The 24,108-nt window shown below is 39.1% G+C and overlaps 1 protein-coding gene and 1 long non-coding RNA gene across 4 annotated transcripts in view; one reads left to right on the top strand and one right to left on the bottom strand.

Annotated features, from left to right (window-relative positions):
- Nucleotides 1-24,108, top strand: part of NOS1AP (nitric oxide synthase 1 adaptor protein) — a 371,378-nt gene that overhangs the window by 282,713 nt on the left and 64,557 nt on the right. For both annotated transcript variants that reach the window (XM_051999131.1, XM_051999132.1), the window contains exon 5: nt 15,886-15,994. In XM_051999131.1, coding sequence (XP_051855091.1) covers nt 15,886-15,994 — 109 coding nt within the window. The remainder of the gene's footprint in view (nt 1-15,885; nt 15,995-24,108) is intronic.
- LOC127562991 (uncharacterized) lies at nt 1,036-19,158 on the bottom strand. Of its 2 annotated transcripts, XR_007953856.1 has the most exons (6): nt 19,006-19,158; nt 17,963-18,216; nt 16,153-16,418; nt 2,409-2,590; nt 1,970-2,039; nt 1,036-1,483 (listed from the first exon to the last, which is right to left on the bottom strand). It is a non-coding gene; the product is annotated as an uncharacterized LOC127562991 (long non-coding RNA). The 2 variants fall into 2 exon arrangements; XR_007953857.1 differs by lacking the exon at nt 2,409-2,590 and having other exon boundaries at nt 1,037-1,483.

Below are 24,108 nucleotides of genomic sequence, written 5' to 3'. Positions count from 1 at the left end.
TTGTACAAGTAGTGTCATTCACATTTTCCCAAAGGGAAACTGAGGTTTAGAGCCTTACTAATTATAAAAGCCTGAATTTCCATTAGGTCATGAGATCTTCTCTTTAAAATGTGTTCTTGGCAAGAGGCCACATTGTATAGTGGATTAAAGGCTGACCTTTGAAATCAGGAAGGGCAAGGGTCAAGTGTTGTCTCTGACATGTGCAATTTATGTGATTTTGGATAAGTCCCCTTAATCTTGCAATGCAAATTTCTAAGTTATTAATGGCCAATCTGCATAAACAGAGGAAGTTTCCTGCTCCATTGAAATCATAAGTCTAAAATCCTCTTCAAAAAATTGTACATTCTTGTTTTCATTCTGTTTGTAGGAGCAAAATAAGCAAAGAACTGGATGACAAGAGCAATTTGGGGATCAGTAATGGATTTTTGCCAAGGAGTTTTTAATCTGCTCTCTTAACTGAGAAATTATTTTGTCCTTCTCTCCATCTCACTCATTTGACATGCTATAATGAGATAATGGTACAGCAGAAGGGTCATGGGATTTCGATTAGAAGACCTGGGTCCGAATCCCAAGCCTGCCATCGACAATTTGGGTGAATTTGGTCAAATTGCTTAAACTCTGGGGGACTCAGTTGCCTCATATTCAAAAGAAGATTGAACTAGTGAGCCTCTAGTTCCTTCCTCCTTTAAACCCATAAACCTATAACCTGAACCAGGATTATCTCCAAGCTGGGTGAGCTGGGACAGGTCACCTACCTTTGAACCTTGATTTGGACATCTTTTAAATCTCTTCCAATACTAATATTCTATCTATTCTGTGCAGTCTCACAGAAAGACCATGAAATTTGGATTCAGAAGAGCTGGTGTCATCACCCTGCTCTGCCTTGGACTTACCTTAGTGAAGAAGTCTCTTTAGCTCTTACGTGTCCATTTTCTCATCTTTGAAATAAGGCCTTTGTACTAAATAATCTCTGAGATTCCTTTAGTTGGAGTATACCAAAAATGTTGGGATATCAGGGTGTATGTTGTAGTAGCGTCTCTGAAAGAATTCAGGCTTCAAACTATGTCCAAATCAAGCAAAGAACATTTACTGGGGTGATGAACTTGTCGGTCTCCTCCATAAGGGAGAGGCAGCCCAGCAGAGTAAGGGGAAAGATTATATGGAGAAGGAAGAGTATGAATGAACCCAGAATTGGGCAAAGCAAAGAAATTGGACAACTTCAGATGAGATGAGAAGTGGAAAATTCCCCTGATTAGGTTTATTTCAAATAGGATACACATGGAAAAAGTCTTTTTGTTCTAAAGTGGCTCCTGAGAGAAAAAGTGGAGATATGCACAGAAAAGGTTAAAAAGTCCCTTTGTCCTAATGAAACTCAGGAGAGGGAGTCAGGATATTAGGCAGCAGTTAAGATCTCATCACTTTCAGATCTGAATTCTCTGGTCGCACAAAGATAAGGCAGTCTTGAAGCTGGACCTTGGTGCTCCTATACAAAGAGAAGAAAAGACATTTGAAAGAACTCCTTGAGGGGGAAGAGATGTTATTCCAATTCAAATTAGTTAATTGAACATTTAATAAACACCTACTAAGTGCTAAACACTGGGCTATTGTGTCAGAAAAATTCCTGTCTTCGGGGAGCTTATATTCTATTAATGAAGCATTGCTATTATTTCTGGAGAAGCATCCTGAGCTCTGTGTCCTTCCCTAGCCAATTGGCTAATTCCAAATTGTTCTCTTTGATCTTAGACTTCCTACCCCCATCTTCCAAGCTATATGGGTTCTCTCCTTGTATCCAGGTGGTCCTGGGATCCAACATGTATAAAAACAGCAACAATACTAGAAGAGCAGATCATGTGTTTTGAGGAGCATTCTCTGCCCCAGAACCAGGAATATCTTGATTCTTAGAAAGTCTTGGCATTTGGCTATTGTTGCAACATATCCTCTTTTCTCTTTATTGACTGATAGAACTCACCATGTGCTTTAAAGGTAGTGGACAAATTTCATCATAATTCTTGGAGGTTTCAATGGGTCCTATTTGAATCCTTTTAAAAAAGAACAAAGCAAAATTTGCATATGTAGAATAATAGTAAATCATGATGTTATTTATTTTAATAACAATACAAATATAGTCAATCACTACAATAAATATAATTAGAATAGAAATAATAAAATTACTGCTAAGCAGCTAATAAAATAATAATAAATAAAGTAAACACTAATAAGTAGAGTTTGTATAATAAATGTTGAATAGAAATATTTATGTATTTGATCCTGGAAAAAAGATTTGAACAAATTGAACATAGAAGAAAGAATCCAGTCACCTTACCCTGATGTCATATAACACAACAAAAATACCAGTCTTATTTGGTTTCTGCAAAGACTGAAAAGGAAGGTGTCACTAAACACTTTACCTTAGAAGCATGAAGACTAAGGACTTGACAAAATGGTGGGAAGACGACATGTAGACTTTGAATGGACTTGTGATTACTGCAAGATGCTTCAGAAGGCCTGAGTTCCTGCCCCAACTTTGACTCATTCTCTTGATATTATTTCAGGCAAGTCACTTAGCCTCCTGGATCCTCACTTTTCTCATCTATAAAAAAAAAGTATCATACGAGGTGGCTCTCAAGTGCCTTCCATCTTTCTAGACATAATTGTGGGATCTAGAGTCACACGATCATAGATCATGACAATTATTAGCCAGACTAAATATTTTGAAGGGACAGTAACATGAGTAAATAGGGGACTCGTGTGGTTTTTCTTCTTTTATAACTTCTCTTGTGCTTCTGTAAAAATGTTCCTGTCTAATTGCCTTTATATTTACATAGCACTTTAGGTCTATAAAACAGTTTTTTTTGTTAATTTTCTGATTCCAGCCTCACAACACCCAGTAAAGGAGGGATTAATCTATCAGTCACTAAGCATTTATTTTACTAACTCTCTACTGTGTGCCACATTCTGTGAGGGTGCTTGGGACACAAACACAAAAATAAAACTGATCCCCTTTGTATAACCTGGTGAACACCGATATGGCACCATAAGCATCATTAAGCTCATGCTACAAATATGGAAACTGAAGCTCAAAAAGATTCATTAGCTTGACCATGCTTTGAAGAATAGATGAAATTTAAATCTGTATTTTTCCTGATTGGCCATTCAAAACTTTTTTTCACTTCTTCCAGTTAGATGGTGTCCTTATCTGTTTATCTACCCTGCCCTAGTCCCCTGAACCTCACATATGCTTTCTCTTAGACCCTTAGGCATTGCCATAGGTTGTGATAGTACATCCTGAGGGACTTCCTATCTACTTGGAGCCCAATCCTTCTAAGTGCATGGTAATTAGAATGTAGAATGTATATTGTAATTGTAATTAGAAAACCCGTTTTTGAAAGCTATGCTCTTTCTTATTTTATCCTCATTGCTTATCACATGATAAATACTTTAAATCATTCATTCATTTTTCATTCAATCTTACACTGTTCTATCTCTCAACATGTACTGCTCCTTTTGAGGAAGGAGGAAAACTCTTTCTTAATAAGATATAGTTAGCTATCCATGCAAGTCCTTCCTCTGAGCATCATAGATGCTTATAATTATCTTGTCTAATCTCCCACCAGTACTTAGGTTTCCTCTACAGTATCTTCAGTGAATGGTCATTTAGTTTCTTTTTGAACATCTGCACTGATTGGGAACTCATCTCAATCACCAATACAAAATAATCTTTTTTTTTTCTTTAATTTTAGGATGTGACTCTATTTTTTTTTTTTAATAATTTTTTATTGATAGAACGCATGCCAGGGTAAATTTTTACAGCATTATCCCTTGCATTCATTTCTGTTCCGATTTTTCCCCTCCCTCCCTCCACCCCTTCCCCCAAATGGCAAGAGTCCTTTACATGTTGAATGGGTTGCAGTATATCCTAGATACAATATATGTGTGCAGAACCAAACAGTTTTCTTGTTGCACAGGGAGAATTGAATTCAGAAGGTAAAAATAACCCGGGAGGAAAAACATAAATGCAAGCAGTTTATATTCATTTCCAGTGTTCTTTCTCTGGGTGTAGCTGCTTCTGTCCATCTTTGATCAATTAAGGCTCTCTTTATCAAAGAGGTCCACTTCCATCAGAATACATCCTCAATCAGTATCGTTGTTGAGGTATATAATGATCTCCTGGTTCTGCTCACAAAATAATCTTTTATTCTTCCCTACCCCCATCTTGAGACCTACAACTCCTTAAAGGGAAGGGAAGTCTATTTCTCAGCCTTTTTGATTATCTCCATTGTAAGTGTAGGGAGAGAGGAGATGAATTAGGAAAGCTCATGTAAGGGGCCAAGCCTGGTGGTATCCTCAGTAAGTGGGGACAGTGTTATAATGAATGGGAAGCCCCTAACATTAGTGGAAAGAGGAGTTAGTCTTGAAGTATACAAAGAAATTTTGGAGGGGAAGAGGTCAGAAGGTGGTAGAAGCTGGTGTGGTTCCTCCTTGTCTGACTAAAAGAAAACCGTTAAATATGAGAAAGGCTTTCTTGACTGCTGACGGGTAAAGCCCTGGAAATGAACTGAGCAGCTGTGAACTCCCCATCCCTGGAAGCCTTCAAGAAGAGCACAATCTCTTCTCCTGTATGGTCAAGGCATTCACATGACTAAAGACAAAGAGATGAAGGGGATCCTACTTTAAGATGTTTCCCAGCTCACAGAGTTCACATTTCTCCAATTCTTTTAAAATAAGAAAGTCCATGAAAATTGATGATTCCATCAGTGCCAAATGATCTTGGTCTATGTGTTATGAACACACACAAAGCATGGTTATAAATTAATGAGGCGGATGACTGATTTGCCAGAGGAGTCTCATTATTTCACTGTGACCCCCTTACTCACACAGTAAGTAATTCTGAAAATATAACTGAGTCACACAGGAAGCAGCAGAGCAGGGATTAGAACACCAGATTGGCAACAGAAGGAAATCAACAAAATGAGAAGGGCAAAACTGAAGCAAGAGAGAAATTGAAGCACTATCTGGAGTAAGATTGTCAGTCATAATATAGAATCAAATTATATGGTTTTTGGGGAGATTTTTCGGGAGGCAATTGGGGTATAATGATTTGCCCAGGGTCATACCACTAGTAAATCTGAGGTTGGATTTGAACTCGGGTCCTCATGACTCCAGATCTGGTATGCTATCCATTGTACCACCTATCTGCCTCCAAATTATATGGTTTTGAATCCTTAATTTTCTTCTCTGGGAAAAAAGGAAGACTGGGGCAGCTAAATTGATGTGTTCAGGATGCAAATGATGTGTTTGGGGTATAGCACTAAATGTTAGGATTCAGACTGTGAAGAATTCACAACGGCCCTTCTCTTTGGCAAAAGGTAGGTTTATTTAGGAGAAGAGGTTACAGACAAAATGAAGAGGTATGAGATACCAGGAGTGATAAATATGAAATAGAGTTGGGAAAGCACACAGCAAGGAAAGCGATTTTTAACAAGTAACAATGGAAAAGACAGGTTCCTAAGTAGAATTCACAATTAACCAGGAAAAAGGGAATACTCCATGAGATAGTAGAATGTTATTAACTGGCAGGCTAAATCCACAGAGGATTTTAGTACCCTAAATGAATTAGACATAAGGAAGAGAAAGACACCATGAGCCATGATGGGGGCTTGAGAGGAAAGACATTACATGGCACAGGGGAAGAAGAAATTTGGAAAGACACCATGAGGCAGAATGCCATGCAAATTATAACCTCAAAAGAGATTCAGCAAAGGTGGCATGAGCCATGGACAGATTTAGAGGGAAATTTAACCTCACGTGTTTGATATGACTTGAATTTCTGGCTGACACAGCAAGATGGGGCTACCCAAGACCTCCACAGAGGGTGGGATTGTAAGGTAAAACTGATCCCCATCAGTGCCCTTCCCTGATTGTCTCAGGGAGTAATTTATCAGTACTTCCAGCTTCCTCTGCCAACTCCATCAAGTAATCAGGACCTCATCAAGATGGCACAGTGGATAGAGCACCATTCCAGCCCCAGACATTTAACATTTACTGGCTGTGTGACCCTAGGCAATCAATTTAACCCCATTTGCCTTGCCAAAAAAAGAAAGATTAAATTGCATTGCTTATTTCATGGAACTATTATGAAGATCAAATAACAGAAACCATTTTTAATATATGTACAGAGTTCTGTGAACAGTAAAGTGACAGATACCCATGAGCCTCTTTACCGAGAATTATTCCTTTTCCTATTAGGAATTTATGATTTGGAATAAGGGAGGTATTGAGCTTTCCAGGCTCCCAAAAGAAAAATTATGACATGCTTAAAGCTATGGCCTTTAAGGTAAGCTAGTGCTGACATGGGCTGGCAAAGGGTCAAACCTAGAACTTAGGGAGTTACTATTCCCTTTCTGTTCTAGTTTCAAAATTATTACGTGTGTTTAAAGCTCTAAAGTGCAGTTTGGTTTGGGGAGCCATCATGTATCTTCAGCAGGACTGAAGGAGAGGCTGCTTTCACCCAAATGTATATGTATCTAGGGTACTGAAAATATATGATTACAGTCAGAATCAGAAAATCCATACATTTAATCAAGACATTTGGGAAGTCCCATAATCTAGGATCTGTGGACCAAAATCAGAAGAGTGATTAGTGATGGCCTCCTACCACTCAAGAGCTGGGGAGGGGGCAGAGAAGAAGAGGTGGCAGCAGTATAAATTCAAATAATAATAATAGCTAATGTTTTTATCTTTGATTCTTTGGAAAGTTTTCATATGTGTGTGCAAATATAGATATATAGATAAGGATGAATGTATATATATGTGATTGTATATTATATAATGCACATATAATATAGAATTATAAAATATATATGTATATATGAATTATCCTTATCGCTTTACTGTAAGGTAGACAGACAGGACCCATTTATGTGAATATATATGAAGATATAAGAAGCATTCAATAGATATTTGAGTGCCTTCTGTATGTAGAATATTTTGTTAGGTATTGGAGGACATGAAATTGTTAAATAAAATATGGTTCCTGTCTTTTTGGAGCTTAAGAGTTTAATAAGAGATTTTTTTTCTTTACACTAGCCTTTATTTTATTGGTATCAGGAACTTTTAGTGAGGAAATTGTCTCTAGTCTTGCCCTGTAATTTGTACTGGAGTGCTTAGAGGTCATAATAGAATATGTATGTGTGTATGTATATATAAATGTGTTTATACACATTGAACACATATACATATATATGTGTGTATGCATACATGGTAGAAGTTGAATCCATATCTTCCTGATTTCAGGCTGGTTTTCTGCCCATTACACCACGCTGACTTTCACTCAATAGGATACACGCACAAAAGGTAGTATGTTACTTGTACCCAGTTTGATGAAAATGCTTAATATACATTACTATTCTTTTCTGGCAGGTGAGGAAACTGAGGCACAGAAAAACGAAATGGACTTTCCTTAAAGTCAGATAATAAGCAAGTTCTAGAGACAGATCCTAGACCCCATCTAAGATCTCTTGACTCAGCTCTCAACAATTATTTATTAAGCACTCTTATGAATACTTGAGCTCTTTGTGCCAGACTTAAGTTATTATAGATACCTTTGGTATTATATTCCAAGAATATTGGAACATTCTTATTCCAATAAGATTTGGTATCTTGTTCCAAAGACCCCACCTCCATCCTTTTGTGTATGACTGGGCACCCTGTCTTTCAGCTGAACGGAGAATCAGGATCACATCAGACAGAGCTCCTAGCGAGGACATCTGCCCCTTGTTTCCTGCAGAATTCACTTGCTAAGAAAATTGGTACTTTGTTTGGTGAAAGAGAATTCTGCTAGCTCAGAGACTCATCACATCTGTTTCCTAATTATGGAACAGTAAGTGCAGGTTAGAAGCAGGAGGAAAGGTTTACATCTGTCAAACTGTGCATCAAAAACTCTTTCAATTTGAAAGAGCTTGGCTCTATCAAAGTAAAATGTGTTTTTGGTAGTGTCACCTGAGATTGGATGGGATTGATTGTATCTTCCCAGCAAATGCTTAGGCATGAGTCTGAAATGTACCAAAGCTGGATGGGGGCTTTCAGAGAGGGCAAAGATCCTAAAAACTGAGATGCTTTTTTCTGGTTCAGCTACTGACTTGATTGAGCTACAGCCATGTGATTGAGCAGTTGTATGAGGGAAGAATGTTTAAAAACTAGAAGGAAAGGGTCATCAGCCCTTGTCTTTCAGCACTAGCTCCCAAGTATCTCAGAAGAAGCTGCTGCTGTGGCTGGTGACTGGGTACCAAAATTGCCCAAGGCAGAGGATGTACTTGTAATTGCTACCCCTGTGGTTGTACCTCCTAATAAACACTATGGTACAATAGAAATATACTTCTCCAGTGATGGAACCTCAGCATGGAAGATCATTCAGGAGCCTTGGTGCCTCAGCTGGAGATGGAGATCTGAATTGTAATTTACCACTATATCCTTGATTCCTACAGGCAACAATGATTAGGCAGTGAATATATAGTGGTTAACAAACAGATGCTGGATTCAGCTGCATGTAAGATGGTGGATTGTGGAAGAGGTGGGTGGTCACATTTGCTAATGTCAACTGACCAGCTCCTTTTGCATAGGATTTACCTTGGTCCTTTGTTGAGCATTTAAAAATATCATTTTCCCAAAAAGAAAGATCCACAACACATCTCAGATAAATATGATCAGGTTTTTTTGTTTGTTTTCTTTTCTTTTTGAAAGATTCCTTCTTTCGTCTTAAGCTTCCTAATATAGAGAGACCAAGGAAAAAGGAGGACAATTCATTACCCTTCTTTTTCCTCAACCTGCCTGAGGTCATTATTAAATCACCTCCTTTTTGCTAAAAAAAAAAAAAAAAATCTTTCCTTGACTCTGATGTCCCCTCAAGCTATCATAACTTATCTCTTCTCACTTTGAGAGAAAGTTTCTAGGGAGAAAAATATCATCTTTTTTTTTTTTTTCTTTTCTTTTTCTGAGGCAATTGGGGTTAAGTGACTTGCCCAGGGTCACACAGCTAGACGGGGTCTGAGATCAAATTTGAACTCGGGTTCTCCTGACTTCAGGGCTGGTGCTCTATCCACTGCGCCACCTAGCTGCCCCCGGAAAAATATCATCTATATTCATTTGCTTCCATTTCCTCTCCTCCCACTCAGTTCTTAACTTCTTGCTTTCCCCATTTTCTTTGATCTCTCTGAAGTATAGAATAGTGTGAACCACTTCTGTCTTAGATACTTTCTCCTCCCTTGGCTTTCTTAATCATGATTTCTTTTGGATTTGCCTCTTCTGAAACTGGAATGGGTTAACCATTTCTTCTGCCTCCTAATCAAGCATTTCCCCTAAAGCAATATCCTGTTATATGAAAAAAAAAAATAAAGCAATACCCTGGATCCTGTTCTCTTTATGAATTCTCTTTAAGTGATATTATTTCTTTCCATAAACTCAATTATCAGCACTGTGCAGATGGTTCCTAAATCTCGCATATTCTGCCCTCATCTTGGATGGCCTATCGGATAAAGAGCTGGACCCCGAGTATAAAAGACCTGAATTCAAATTCAGACTCAGTCACTTCCTAACTGTGTGATTCTGGGCAAATCTATTTTACTTCATTTGTAATGTGGACATAATAACACCTTCCTCTCAAGGCTATTGTAAGAATCAAATGAGGTATTTGTAAAGCATTTGGTATAGTTTGTGATACATAGTAAACTCTAAATAAGTGCTAGCTATTATTATTAATCCCACTTCTTGATTCTAGTCTTGCTTTACAAGAAACCTGTTGGATATCCCTTTGATGTCTCCATCTGGACACCCATATAAACAAAATGGAGCTCATTGTCTTACCCCTAAATAGCCAGTTCAGGGTCATATCACTTCTGACTTCAAGTATTCAATTCAACAAGTCTTTATTACATTGCAGGCACTATAGAAGCCTTGTACTAGCATCCTTCTTGAATCCATTCTCTATCCTCTACAGTCTATTCACTTTGCAATAGATGAATTAATATCCTAAGGCAGGCATTTAATTATGTCATCCCCATGCTCAAAAATTATGAGTGACTTGCCTCTAGGATACATTACAAATTCCTCAGGCTAGCATATCAAGCCCTCTACAGTCTAGCTCCCATATTTATTTCAAATTAATTCCACTTATGCTTGTTTCCTTCCAACTAAACTTGCTTGTAGCCTGTCTGCTCCTTGCCTAGAATGTAGGCTCTCCTAATCTTTGTCTCCCCCCTCCCAAATTCTCTATTTCTTTCAAGGTTCAGTTTATGTATCACTTTTTCTTTTTACTTTTCCTTTTAACTCCCCTTGAAATACCTTCCTCCTCAGATGATCTTGTACTTATTCATCTATCCAGATAAATGTACCCACGTGTGGTAGCCTCCCAAGAGAATGTAAACTTCTTGAAGGCAGGAACTCTCCTGTGTCCCCAGACCTAATTCAGTGCCCGGTTCAAGTTGGTGCTTGATAAAACTTTGTTGAATTATTTTAAATACCTTCTTTCCTAAGAGCATTAATTAGTAGCTCTTTCCAAAAATGGATGCATCTAAATTCAGTCTGCCTAGGCCAAACATTCTAAAAGCCAGTCAGAACAGAATTAAATAAGAGATACTGCTGGGAGAGTGTTGAAATCCCTCTTTAATGAGCCACTTTAACAAAGTAAGCCATCTCTTTTTTCATGGAGGTCAGATTCTTCTCTTATCTAGTGTGAATGTGGTAGAGGACATAGAGAAAAAAAAAATCTCATCCTCAACCAGCCACAGAGTTCTGCTAAAGAATACTGTAAAAAAAGGGGCTCTAGACATTACCCAGGATCTCTGTAAACCCAGAATAGCTTCTTCACTGCCTGGACTTTAGGGAGAAAAAGAAAGTTGTTCCCTCCTTTGATTAAATTAAAGGATTCAAGTTGTTTTGTGGTTATATTCTAACTACTCTGCTTTCAGGTTGGCCCATACCATCACAGACAGATGAGAATTTTTTTTTTCCAACTTAAATTCATTCTGACAAGTGGTAATTAATGAATCAATGTTGGCTTGCCGTTAAGTGTCTAGTGGGATGTCCAGGCTCTGCATTTGTTTTTCTTCCTTTCAATATTAAATTGATTAAATGACTTAGATGAAGACATGCATCAGTAACTTGGAAGGAGACATAGACGACATGCTTATCAAATTAATGAGTGATGTAAAGCTTGTAGGACTTGTTAATGTGCTGGATGATAGAATCAGGTTCCCCGTAGATCAAGAGAGGATAGAATTATAGGGCCAAACAAACAATATAAATTGATGGCAATGTCACCTTAACCTACAGTTATAAAAGGAGAAGATGTGTATTCCAGCCTCACCATACTGGTCACGGCACTTCTGAAGCATCTGGTGCTGTTTTGGCTCCCACATTTAGGAAGGACATTTTCTAAAGCTGGAATGCATCTAGATTAGGACAACTGGATTAGTGATGGGATTGGGAACATGTTATGTGAAACATGGCTAGAGAAAATTTGAATGTATGTCTCCTAGAAAAGAAAATAAGGATTCTCATGTGGAAATATCAATCTGATTGTATAAACCCAAAGGACAAAGTGAGCTTCAGTAGATGGAAGCTCCTGGGAGCCAGATCCCAGTTCAATATTCAGAATAACTTTTCTAACAGTTAGAACCACCAGAAAAAGGAAATCAACTGCCTGAGGTGCTTAATAAATATTTGCGTTCTTGTTGATTGAGGAAACAAGTCTGGGAGAACCTAAATTGAGCCCCTGTCCTGGTCCAGTGAACCTGCCCTGGACAACCTGGTTATTCCCACCAAGAACAGGAGACATTTGTTGTAGCTCATACACAAGACAAGGCTTGAGGCATAAGGAGATGGTCAGGAGTGGGAGAGCAGAACAGGAAGAGAGAGATAAAAACATACAACATCTGAGGTGCAGTGGTCATGGTGAGAAGAGAAAAGGAGTTCAATCATGGTTCTGCAAAGAAGATTATTGCTCGGTCTTGGAGTTCTCAGCCTGGTTCTCTCTCTTAAAACAGTGGAGAAGTGGCCCAAACCCCACTGCCAGATCTCTCTCATTGGGTCTGGAATCTATCTCCTATATAAAAAGCCCCTACCCTGGTTCTAAGAAGCAAAAAAATCAGCCCTAAACTAAAGGTAGTAGACTATAATTCTAAGGCAGTGAGCAATAATACTTCTAGCTATATATTCAAACTCAGAGAACTCTCATAGGCTAGAAGAGGCTAGAAAAACCTCTCTCTGGGTCTGCACTGAAACGGGTGAAAAGTAGGTTTATAAAGAGGAACAGATTCACGTTCTGGTGTCTCTGATTGGTTTTCCAGTTTTCAGCGCCACAGGAAGGAAGCCACCCAATAGCAAGGGGTGTAGCATTCTATGCTAGATATGGAGGGTTCCAGAAGAGGAACAAGGAGTAGAATCATTCTGAGATGGGGGAAGGAGGAATGGAAAAGAAGAGATGAAGTACCAAGGGCTGATAAAAAACAAACTCTGGTGTTGGCCATCACTGGGAGGATGGGATATGCCATTTGTCCCTGCTTGTTAAATTTTGAATGTGAGCATTTGCACCTCACAAATTGGCCGTGGCTGCAAATCAGAACTTGATTTATTATTTTGTTGATTGTCTAGACTGAAGAAAGTAATGGAGAAAATGTTAATGATGCCAATTAAATTTAAAAATGTGTCCTCCAAAAGTATTTTTTCCCTTCTCATTAGAGAACCATTTGTTAATCATTTACTAGCATCTCCCTGGATGTGACCCAACTTTGCATCCTCTGATTAATTGGTCCTTTGGTGTCAAGTCATGGCCTCCATTTTTAGAATTTCACCATAACAGAAGCATATTCGAGGTGACATGAGATGTTAGAATCATGAAGAATAGAAATCCCTTACTATATTCTACCCTTTTTACATCCCCAAGAGAGCCATGTGGCCTGAGGCCTGATAGCACTTGGCTTTGATTCCCAGAACTCCTGAAGGTCCTAGAGAGCAATTTGATGACAAGGCAAGTCACTGGCAGACTTTCATTGGAAATTTTCTCCAATCCAATTAGTCGATTTTTTTCTTTAGTTAGAGTTTATTTGCTTTTAATACTGAAGTATTCTTTATCTGTAATTCAGATGTAGTAAATCTCTGAATCCAGGAGAGTAGCTATACTCTTATAAAGATTGTCATAAGATTAGCTGAAATTACCCTTTGTAAGTCTAGGTAACTTAGATTAACCTTGGATTTACCTCAACCACTAGGTGCACACTTTCAGAACTTTTATGTCTCAAAGGTATTCCAGCTCACATTCATAGATCTCTTATTCATTTTAAATGTAGCTCTCTGCTTTCGGGCCATTAAAAAATAATAAATAAAAAAGCTGCAAGCAAAGTAGTTCTATGTGGGAAGCATCTGAAAAAACTCAATCTGCTTTCTCTTGAGGGGAATATATAGCTCGTTTGCAGGCACTTAACATGTTGTGAAGAAATAGTAATAACATAATGCAAATAGGTGGTGCAGTGGATAAGGCACTGGGCTTGGAATCAGAAAGTCTCATCTTCCTGAGTTCAAATCTGGCCTCAGGCACTTACTAGTTGTGTGACCTTGGTCTAGTCAACTAACTCTTCATTCCTTACCCATAAAATGAACTATAAAATGTCCAACCACTCCAGTATTTTTACCAAGAAAGCCCTAAATGAGGTCACAGAGAGTTAAATGCAACTTAACTCAACAACAGTAAAGAAAGTAATAACATCAACCACTCAATATGTTTTTAATCCCAAAGTCCAGAATTCTAAATTAGGAAGGCCCTTTTGTTGACCTTGGAAGGACTGGTGCTACACACAGCTAGTGAGTTTGTTAACATAGCCATCTCACAAGGCAGGATAAAGGCACCCAGTTTTCCGTTGTGTTTGGGACTGTCTTTGTAAAATGCTTAGCCCTGTTCTAGCACATAGTAGGAGCTTAATAAATAAATACTTGTTTTCTTCCCCTACTAAGTTAGGGGACTTAACTAAGCTAGCAGAGGCAGCCTGTAAAGGACCAGAGGATTATCGGCCTTGATTGTTGAGGTCATTTCTCCTTTTCCCTTTTCAGACTTTCGTGCCCATCATCACCCGCCATCTTTGAGCCGCTCCTAGATTTCCTAACTTGCTCTCTCCGGTTGTGATAGGGCTCTCTGTTGTCAGGTTATATAAAGGCAAAGGGGTTGTTTTATCATTCTAAAAATAAGTTATGTCCTGCTTTATTATTGAGGAAAGATGCCTCAGAGAAATGCACACAGACAGATGGCTTTGTCACAGAAGCAATTTATGGCCTGAACTTTCTGAGGACAGCTCTATGGCCATTTAAACCCTCCCCCTACTCAATGGGGGGACGAAATGAGCCAGGCTGAGCAGACTGAAGGCATTCTGACTTTTCTCTTATATAAACAGTCTCTTAAACCTCTCTTTGAAAGCCACATTGCACTGAAGGATCTCTAGATCTATCTTATCTCCCAGTAAGCCAGGCTATCCCACCCCCAGTGGCAAGACCACCAAGGAAGCTCACTGAGAGAGGGAGAAGGGGAAGCGGAGCTGCAATTCCCAGGGGCTCTGGAGTTCTCAGGCTGTTTCTTAGCTCAGGGTGGGAGAGGGGAATGCATTTCTTTCTCTGGACTTGGTTAACCTGCCATAAATAACTACCTCTTTGGCTCCCTGGTTGGAAGGACCTGGTTAGCTTAACTTCATAACTGGGATCTAGGTGATCCAGATAGACTTCTCTCTCCCTCACTCTGCTCTCTTACTCCCCAAGTTAGAAAGAAGGGTAAGATGTTCTTGGCTTGTGACACCATTTCTTGGGTTGCAGCCTCTTTCTTCATAAGCATGCTTTCTATTTGGACTAACTTTCATTCTGCTACTAATTGATTTTATAATTTTGGCTAAGTTCCTTCCCTATCCTTCTCTTCCTCCCTGGACATCAGGATTTTTTGGTTTATTTTTAAACATTGAATGTCTACTAGGTGAAACAGGGGATAGAGTGCCAGCTCTGGAGTCAGGAAGATTCATCTTCCTGAACTTAGATCTACCTTTAGGCTCCTGTTGGCTGTGTGACTCTCGGCAAGTCACTTCACCTTGTTTGCCTCAGTTTCCTTATCTGTAAAATGAGCTGGAGAAGGAAATGGCAAGGCACTCCAGGATCACGCCAAGAAAACCTCAGATGGGATCATGAACTGTCAGGCATAACTGAAAATGATTGAACAACAAATGTACCAGGTGTCTATAGTAAGCACTTTGCAAATATTGCCTCATTTGATCCTCAAAACAAAGTAGGTGCTATTATCATACCCATTTTACAGTTGAGTAAACAAAGGTAGACAAAGTTTAAGTAATTTAGCCAGGGTCACATAACTAGTAAGTGTCTGAGGTTAGGATTTTAACTCAGGTCTTCTTGAATCCTAGCCCAGTGTTCTATTCACTGTACCACTTAGCTACCTTCATTTCTCTGAGGGAATTAGAATAAATTATCTCTTCTATATCAACTCTAATATTCATGATTGATATCTCCTTCTTTTCTTTGACAAGGTAACTCACCTTCTCTCCAATCCAGTCACCTACAAATAAATTAATCTGTCTCCTCAACCACAAATCAATAAGACAAAGTTAACCCCTAGCCTGGGCCAGTTACCATTTCCCTTTCTCCCCTCCTCCGCAACTCCCTTAAGTTCCATCCCTTGTGGAACATGTTGGGAAGGAAACTGCTTCAGGCTAACTTTCCTTCCCTGTTCTGGGAGTTGGCCTTTGCTCATGGGGTGACCTTATCTGGCTCTATCTTCAATGTGTTCCTAGAGGTTTCTGACTAGGATCTTCTCCTTAATTAACTTCTCTCTGCTTGTTTTCCTTTTAGGATATTCTACGTGTCTCATGATTCTCAAGATCTAAAGATCTTTAGCTACATTGCCAGAGATGGTTCCAGCAACGTCTTCAGATGTAATGTCTTTAAGTCCAAGAAGAAGGTAAAAGGGGAGGGGAGGGTTAATATTTTAATTAGGTAGATGATTATTATTATTGTGGTTGTTTTATTCTCCCATGTGTCCAGAACAAGCCCAATCCCACCAATCTTGCCTTAAACAAACAGCTGAGATTCCTTTTGAATATTTCTCATTTGACTTACCTCACCTTTGCCCAAGTTATGCTCAGTGCAATCTGGATTGTGAGAGTGATGTGACTTGATGGGGATGTCTTGGATTTGGAGGAAGAGTTCCTGGGTTCAATCTTGGTTCTGTTTCTTTCTCCATAGGTCACAATGGGTTAGATTACATGGTAAACCAAGGTATCACTCTTTTCATTTGTAAAATTAGTGCTTTGGGGTCAATGATCTGTTAGAAATCCTATATTCTTATCCTTCCACAAGCACTGGTGGGCTGGAGCCAGATCATCCTGGCTCAAAGAGAAGAAAAAGAAATAAGCATTTATTAATGTGCCTACTACATGCCAGCTACCCTGCTAATTGCTTTACAAAGATCTCATTTGACATAACAACTCTACGGGGTACATGCTATTATCATTCCCATTATTGAGGAAACTGAGGCAAATAGTTTAACTGACTTAACTGGATCATTGTTGTTGTTTAGCCCATTTTTCACCCATGTTTGACTCTTATTGATCCCATTTGAGGGTTTTCTTGGCAAAGATACAGGAGTGTTTTGCCATTTACTTCTACAAATCATTTTATAGATAAAGAAACTGACATGCAGAGTCAAATGATTTATCCAGAGTCACACAGTTAGGAAATGTCTGAGACTATATTTGAACTCAAAACTTCTTGATTTCAGCCTATATCCATTGTACCACCTAGCTATTAACTGATAAATTTTCAGTGTATTTACATTTAAGAAATTCAGCAAATGGTACAAATCAAGGTTTAATTTATTCTTTTGTTAATTTTCTAGACTTAAGGAAATGATGGAGAAAATGTTAATAATGCACATCAAACTTAAAAAGCTGTCATGCATACATGATTTTTTTTTCCCTTTGGAGAGCTTCCAGTTAAACAATTATCAATACAATCCTGCACAGAGATGTTTAGTAGTGCTGCGAACTGTTAAAATGAATTCTGCATTAGGAACAGGTGGAAGAATGAGGCTGGGATGAGTTTTAAGGATCTTTTCCCGAGATGATATTTCAACTTTGTTCTGTGATTTGAACCTAGGGCTTGGGCTCAGGACAAGGGGCTTTTGCCTAATAGCACCCACCCAGCTTGGTGACTAGAACCTAGAATATTCAGGCTTGTTGAATTTAGGAGCCTTGTATGTAACTTTAGGCAAGTCACTTACTCTTTCTTCCTAAATAATTCCTTTGACAATCTCAATGTTCCAATAAGTGACAGCTTTTGAAGATTCATGGAACTATTCTTGCCTATCCATGAGTCATTTTAGCTTAAAAACAAAATTTTAAAAAACATTCAGGAAAGAACTCTGTTGGCTAGGTACCTGCAGCAACCTAAGATTTAGGAGATCCAGATTCTAATGCTGACCTGAGTGATCTGAAGTAAATCACTTCATCTCTCTTAGCTTGTTTCCTCATTTGTGAAATGAAGAGGCTAGATTCAGTGCTCCCTGGATTATAAAAGTCTTAACTATATACCTTTTTTTTTTCTCCCTTGGCAATGACAACCTCCTCCCCCAACTGTAATGGAACAAAACAAAACATCCTGTATTGTTGCTACTGCTTTCATGACTGTCAATTAATTCTGCTGGGTGGGGCAGGGGAGGCACACAGAACAGGTAGATTTTCTCACAGAGGCTACTCTAAGGACCAATAGTTTTGTGAACACCTGTTCTGCTTCACAAATATTGTGTAGTACTTAAAAAAAAAGGAGGGCAGGGTCTACTTCTCTTTTCAGCTAGTAACTAGGTCTTTGGGAATTGCCTGCCTCACCCATTGATCTTGGAGACCAGCCCAGAATATAAGGTTCTTTTTACCTTGAGACTCGAGGCAGCCCTCTGTTTTCCTCCTAACTTGGCTGTCCATCACAAAGCACTGGGGCCAGTCAGTCCTGCTCTGGGTGACTTCCTCTTCCTTCACCCATGCCTTAATGAGGTCCTAATTCTTCTAGGAGTTGGCTTTCCCAAACCTGCTTGGCCAGTGGCCATGCATCTGAGTGAATTGCTTGTAGCCCCGGACTGCCAGGCCTGTGGCAGAATTCTCGTGATGGTGGTCAGGGCCGATGTCCCTACTGGGAAAGAAAAATGAATTGTTAAACAAAGGAAGCAAAAACAGGGAGGGGACGGGAGCGAGCTTCCGGATATTTATTTTTTAAGGTGCTGTTGGTTAGAGGAGCTTACCCTTGGGAGAGATAAAAATACCAAGTGAGGGAAAAAGGATTATGGGCCATAAAGATGAGGAAATGACTCTGGAGGTGCAGGCCCTAGGAGAAATGTGTCACACAGAGATGTTGCTATAGAATGGCTCTAGTCTGCAGGTAGAAATCTGGATGGCTTTCTTCTCTAGCTCTAACGGAGATTATATTAAAGTTAAATCCAATTGCAAAATGCCTATTATTAGGCATATAATGGATTTGCTGACACTATAAGTCTTACCCTAGTGGAAACCCCTTAAATGTATTTAGTGGTCTTATTCCCCAACCCCTGTGCTATAGCAGTGTTCTAATATCATTATATATTTTAGATTTTTTCATGTTCACTTCTCAGTCATGTCTATTCTTCCTGACCCCATTTGGGTTTTTCTAGGCAAAGATGCTAGAGTGTTTTGCCATTTCCTTCTCCAGCTCATTTTACAGACAAGAAAACTGAGGCTATTCGAGTTAAATGACTTGCTTGGGGGTCCTACAACTAGTAAGTATTTGAGGCTGGATTTGAACTCAGGTCCAGTGCTCTGTCCATTGAACTACCATCTAAGTCCTATGGAGTCTGATGAGAAAAACAGAAACTGCCCTGACATTGGTTGTATTGTTTTCTTGTACTATACTTCAAACAAACAAACAAAAAACAGGAAGTCCACTTACTAGGAGTATGGGAGATAGGAGGTCTTGTGTGATATGGTAGATGGGAAGGGGTCCTTGCATGAGAATCCAGATCTTTTCTAATCCTGTGCTGTGAGGACTAGATTATAAAGCAGGATCCTCTAACAAAAAGGCTCATAAGCTCTTTTCATCACAGGACCTACAAAATAGGTAGTGGATAGACATTTATTAAGTGCTTATTGTATGCCAGTCAGTGGGTATAAAGAATAGCAAAAACCTAGTACCTGCCTCCCAATCTAAAGGAGGAGACAATACACACCAAAACAAAATTGTTACTTGGGAGATATATACACTGTAAATGGAATATAATTTCACAGGAAAAGTACTAACAGGACTTGGTTAGAGGAGGGCAAGAGTTGGAAGAAACTTTGAAGAATGAATCGTAAAGGACATTAGGAAAGAACTTCCCCTACTCTCACCCTTGTTTTACAGCTAAGAGAATGGGTCAAAAAAGTTGCACTTATTTGTCCACAATATCGCAAGGAGCAGAGAAAGGGTTCGAACTCGGGTCCTCCTACTTTAAAAAAACAAACCTGGGTCATTTCAGTTTTACCCTGCTGACTTCATAGTGTTTAAAATGCATCCTTTCATCAGGGAGCATGTTCTGCTGAACAGATCTCCCACGGAGGCTGACCCCGCTGTGTGCCCTTTGCTGTAACCAGGATTGAACAGACAGGGTAGGTGGGTCCTATATGAAGCTATGATGGGGTGAACACCTAACACGTTCTCTGCCTGAGTCTCTCTTGACCCCGATGGCACCACGCTGGGGGTATTTGCTGTTTTGGATTAAGCTGTGCTATAGCCCGGGCTGTGGGTGATCCTTGTCGTACAGCAGCCCTGAGAAGAAGGTGCCCTCCTGTCATTCTTCTCCCAGCCCACCGGGGATGCAGCAACTGTCTGCCCTGATTAAGAGGGGATGTCATTTCCTGCTTATCAGCCCATCAGTGTGTGAAGTGCTGGTGATTAATAACACCCATAATAATCTCTTTTATTATCTGCATGGGCAGCTCCTTGAAATAATTTGGCCTGCAATCAGGACTCAATTGGCTTGGGTGGGGAGAGCTCATTTCCTCTGGTGATGCTGTTCCTGCTAGATTGGGGGTTTAGGGGGAGCAGGAGCAGCTGGGTGGTTGCTGAGCTGGCTTTAAGTTGGCAGTGGATTTTTAGTGATAATGATTATTCTACTAAGGGATTAATTACCTGCCTGATGGAGCCGAAGAGAGAGAAGTCAATCTAGATTTCAGAGGGAAGGACTTGTTTTTAAAACTTTCTCATGTGAATTTATTAGTGAGAAATCCATTAGAGACACCACTAAGATGAAAAAGGACAACTGGGTTTTGCTTTGACAGGCCATTTTGTTTTACTTTTGAATGAGGAAATCTTTTTAGGGATGCTGAACATTCACAAACTGTTGACACCTTTCCCCCTCCCTCCCAGTCTGAGACTCCCTGGCAGTCTCAATCCTTCTAAAGGTCAGGCCATAGGTGATAGCCAAGGTCAAGGAGGCTGAGATTCAAGACAAAATTCTTTTTTTTTCCACCAAATTCTTTTGTCATATCTCATTCTGATACAGCCATGACCATGGATTCATAAAGACTCTGTCAGCACAGCATGAGCCCTGGTAAGATCTATTTAGCTTCAAGGTTACCAAGCTTCAATCATGGCCCTAAAAATGGACAGGGTGTCTGTTTTCCAAGAGTGAACCTTGCTACATTTGGAGGTGCACATTTCGCAGGGAGATCATTCACACCAACTTTCAGAACCGGGCAGCTGGATAGTGCAATGGGTGGACCTCTTAACAAGGAGTCAAAAAAAAACCTGGGTTCATATCCTGCCTCAGACATTAGTAGCTGTGTAACCATGGACACAGATTCAACCTTCCTTGTCCTTGATTTCCTCATTTGGAACAGAGGTTTTATGATAATAGCAATTTATATCACAGGATTATTGGGATGGTCAAGTGAGATGATGCATGTCAAGTGCTTTGAACCTTGAAGTTCTATATAAATGAGAGCTGTTATTATTCTTAATAAATTTTAAAAGGAATTGTGATTTTTATTGGTAGAGAAGTTCCTGGTTGCTGACAAAATTATAGATCCTTGCAGTATTAAAAACAGGACAAATAATATCCAAGAACAGCAGAAGTCACTGGCAACCTCTGGGTGGGAGTCTTGTTTCTTATCCAAACACTGCACCTCCCCCCAGATCCTGGCACAGTTCTCTGTACTGGGCAGATGCTGATGATTATTGTTTTTCCTAATGTGGGGGAAAAGGCAGCTTGAACCACTGGATGGTGGGTAATCTCTCTCCAAGAAAGATGGTATTTAGAATCAGGTGGTCTGAATTTGAATCCCAGTTTTGCTACTCAATAGCTGTGTGACCTTGCAAAATTCAATTTCTGTGGGCCTCAATTTCCCCGTCTGTATATAAGGAGGGGACTTCTGAGCAAGATAGTTACTTGAATAGAAGATCAGTTCTCCTATATATTTACTCCATCAGGAACCTAAAAATTGCACCAGTTCAGCTTGTACTCAAAAGATACAATGAAAAGTTGTAGTCAAAATTGAGCTGTGAGAGAAGAAAAGTGTTCAGAGATGTGAAGGAGGGGAGGAGCCAGTATCCATTGAACTTCACTCTTATCTGGGCTGAACAAAATGGGGCTGAACGCATACACATACACGGAAACCCAAACAGTTTGTAGCAGAAATACTTCAGACTCAACAAGGAAATAAATTAAGGAATTAAGAGGGAGGATAATAGTTGGGAGGGAACAATCAGAAACAAAACAAACTTCCTGGTCCAAAAGGAAGAATTAAAAAGAAAAGCCAAGAACAGGAATGGCTGAATGACATAAAAATGGAATGAATTATTGTTGTGCCACAAGAAATGATGAAAGAGATATTTTTCAGAGAATCGTGAGCAGTCTGAAGTAATGCAAAGTGGGATGGGCAGAACTAGGAGAAGAGTTTATTTAAGGCCAGGAATGTTGGAAAGAAAAACAATTTTGAAAGACTTAAGAACTCTGATCAATGCAATGATCGACCTTGTCTCCAGAGAACTACTGATGAAAAATGCTGCTCATCTGTTGGCAGCCAGGTGATGGACTCAAGGTGTGGAAAGAGAGATTTTTGAATGTGGCTACTTTGTAGATTTCTTTTGTTCAGCTCTATTTATTTCTTACAAGGCTTCTTCTTTATTGAAGAGCTACAGGAAAGGGGAGAAGGAGCAGTATGCAACTGTTATCCCGAAAAGGAGGTCAATGAAACACTTTTTAAAAAATGCACCAAAGAGAACAGAAAGAAATTTAGAAGGAAATACAGATAAGCAGGACAGTTTTAAAGATAATGCATAGAAAAAAAAAAGAAATGCATGGAATGTGTAATATAATTTTTTAAAAGCAAGTTGTACAAAATAGAAATTCACCATTTGACATGCAATCATCTTTTAGTGTTCCATTGTGTGTGTGGAAATAATCAATTTTTTTTGTTTGTTTTTAGGTTCTCATGTATTAATAAAATAAGAGAGTTGGACCAGAGAACCTTAAAGGTTCTTTCCAACTCTGAATCTATGATCATGTGAATCAAAGATCTTAGAAACCTCAGATCCATTCCATTTTGTTAGATTTAAAAAAAAAAAAAAGGCCCATTGAGATGAAATGAATTTGATAATAAAGGTATTTAGAGGGTTAACAGAACCATGACTAAAAGCATCAGTTTTGTTCAATGAGGCGGTTAGTGAAACATTTGTTTTCTAAACATTAGAACATTAGAATGATCTAAACATTCTAAACAGAAAATGTTAGGGTTTATCTGTTAGGAAATTTAGAGCCTATGTTGGCTTTGGAGGCATGTGTTTGTGTGTGTCTATATATGTGTGGTCAGGTTACCCAAGTGACCTGAGAGGGAGAGACTGATAAAGGGATAGACAGAGAGACAGAAAGAGCCAGTTTAGTTTTCAACTTGGGTTCAAGTTGATGCCTGATATTGTCATATTTAATAGCTGCTCAAGGAATATTAGTTGAAAAATGTAGCTTTGAGTCTAAAAATCGAGCGATTTTTCATGAGTTAACTTCAGAGTTTGCAATTATTGGATAACTTTATGAAGTACTAAAACCTAAGTATCAGTTACTTTGCAAACATGTTCATCAGCTTCTCTTTGTCTAGTTCCTGTGCTAATGGAAAAAAAGGGCAATTTAAAGACATCAAGCTTCAAACACCACCATATTTATAACTTGTTACAGAGATAAAAAAAATTTCTAAACCTAAAAAGGGTTGGTCCCTAGAGACTACTTTTCTTCTCTAGTCCTGAGGAACTCAGGAAGACTCATATATGTATAATTCAAGAAGATTTTACTAAGGGTATATACTGTGTTCAAGCACTGAGAGTGGCCCTGGGAATACAGAGAGAAAGTCCCTGTCCTCAAGGAGCTTATATTCTAATGGATGTAGAGAGGATGGGATGGATAAGTTAATACATATAAATAAATCTCTTGTATAAGAACAGATAAGAAAATAGAAGATAACCTGAGACAGAAAGGGTAGAGAGAGAATATTAACAATGAAAGAAAGTAGGAAAGTGTTCTAGAAGAAATAATATCTGAGCCCAACTTTGAAGAAAGCTAAGGATCTTAAGAGAGGAAAATAAGGAAGGAGTCCATTTTAGGCACAGAAGAGCAGCCTTTGGAAAGGTATAGCCTTCCAAGATGTAATGACAAATTCATAGTAGAACAGGGCTACTTAAATGGAATGTACTGTGTATGGAGGGGGGGGGGTATGTTTATGTGAAGAGGAAGAGGAGGAAGAGGAAGAATAGCAAGAAGAGGTAGAAGAGGAGTAATAGGAAATAAATGTGGAAAGGTTAAGCTAGAGCCAGACTGAAAAGGAGTTTAAATGATGGTCTGAGGAGCTGATCCTTGATATGATGAGAGTCACTGTAGACTCTTGAATATGGAGAATGGCATGACATGGATATGGCATGAACATGTGCTTTAGAAGATTATAGTGGCAACAATGCAAGGCTGAGTTGGAGAAGGAGACTGAAGCAGGGGAAAATGTAATAGCAATTGCCGTCCTCCCAAGTGGGAGG

The sequence above is a fragment of the Antechinus flavipes genome, chromosome 4, assembly GCF_016432865.1.
Source record: "Antechinus flavipes isolate AdamAnt ecotype Samford, QLD, Australia chromosome 4, AdamAnt_v2, whole genome shotgun sequence".
Classification (NCBI taxonomy): domain Eukaryota; kingdom Metazoa; phylum Chordata; class Mammalia; order Dasyuromorphia; family Dasyuridae; genus Antechinus; species Antechinus flavipes.
Note: the sequence above shows the minus strand (reverse complement) of the source record. Positions and strands in the feature narration are given on the sequence as shown.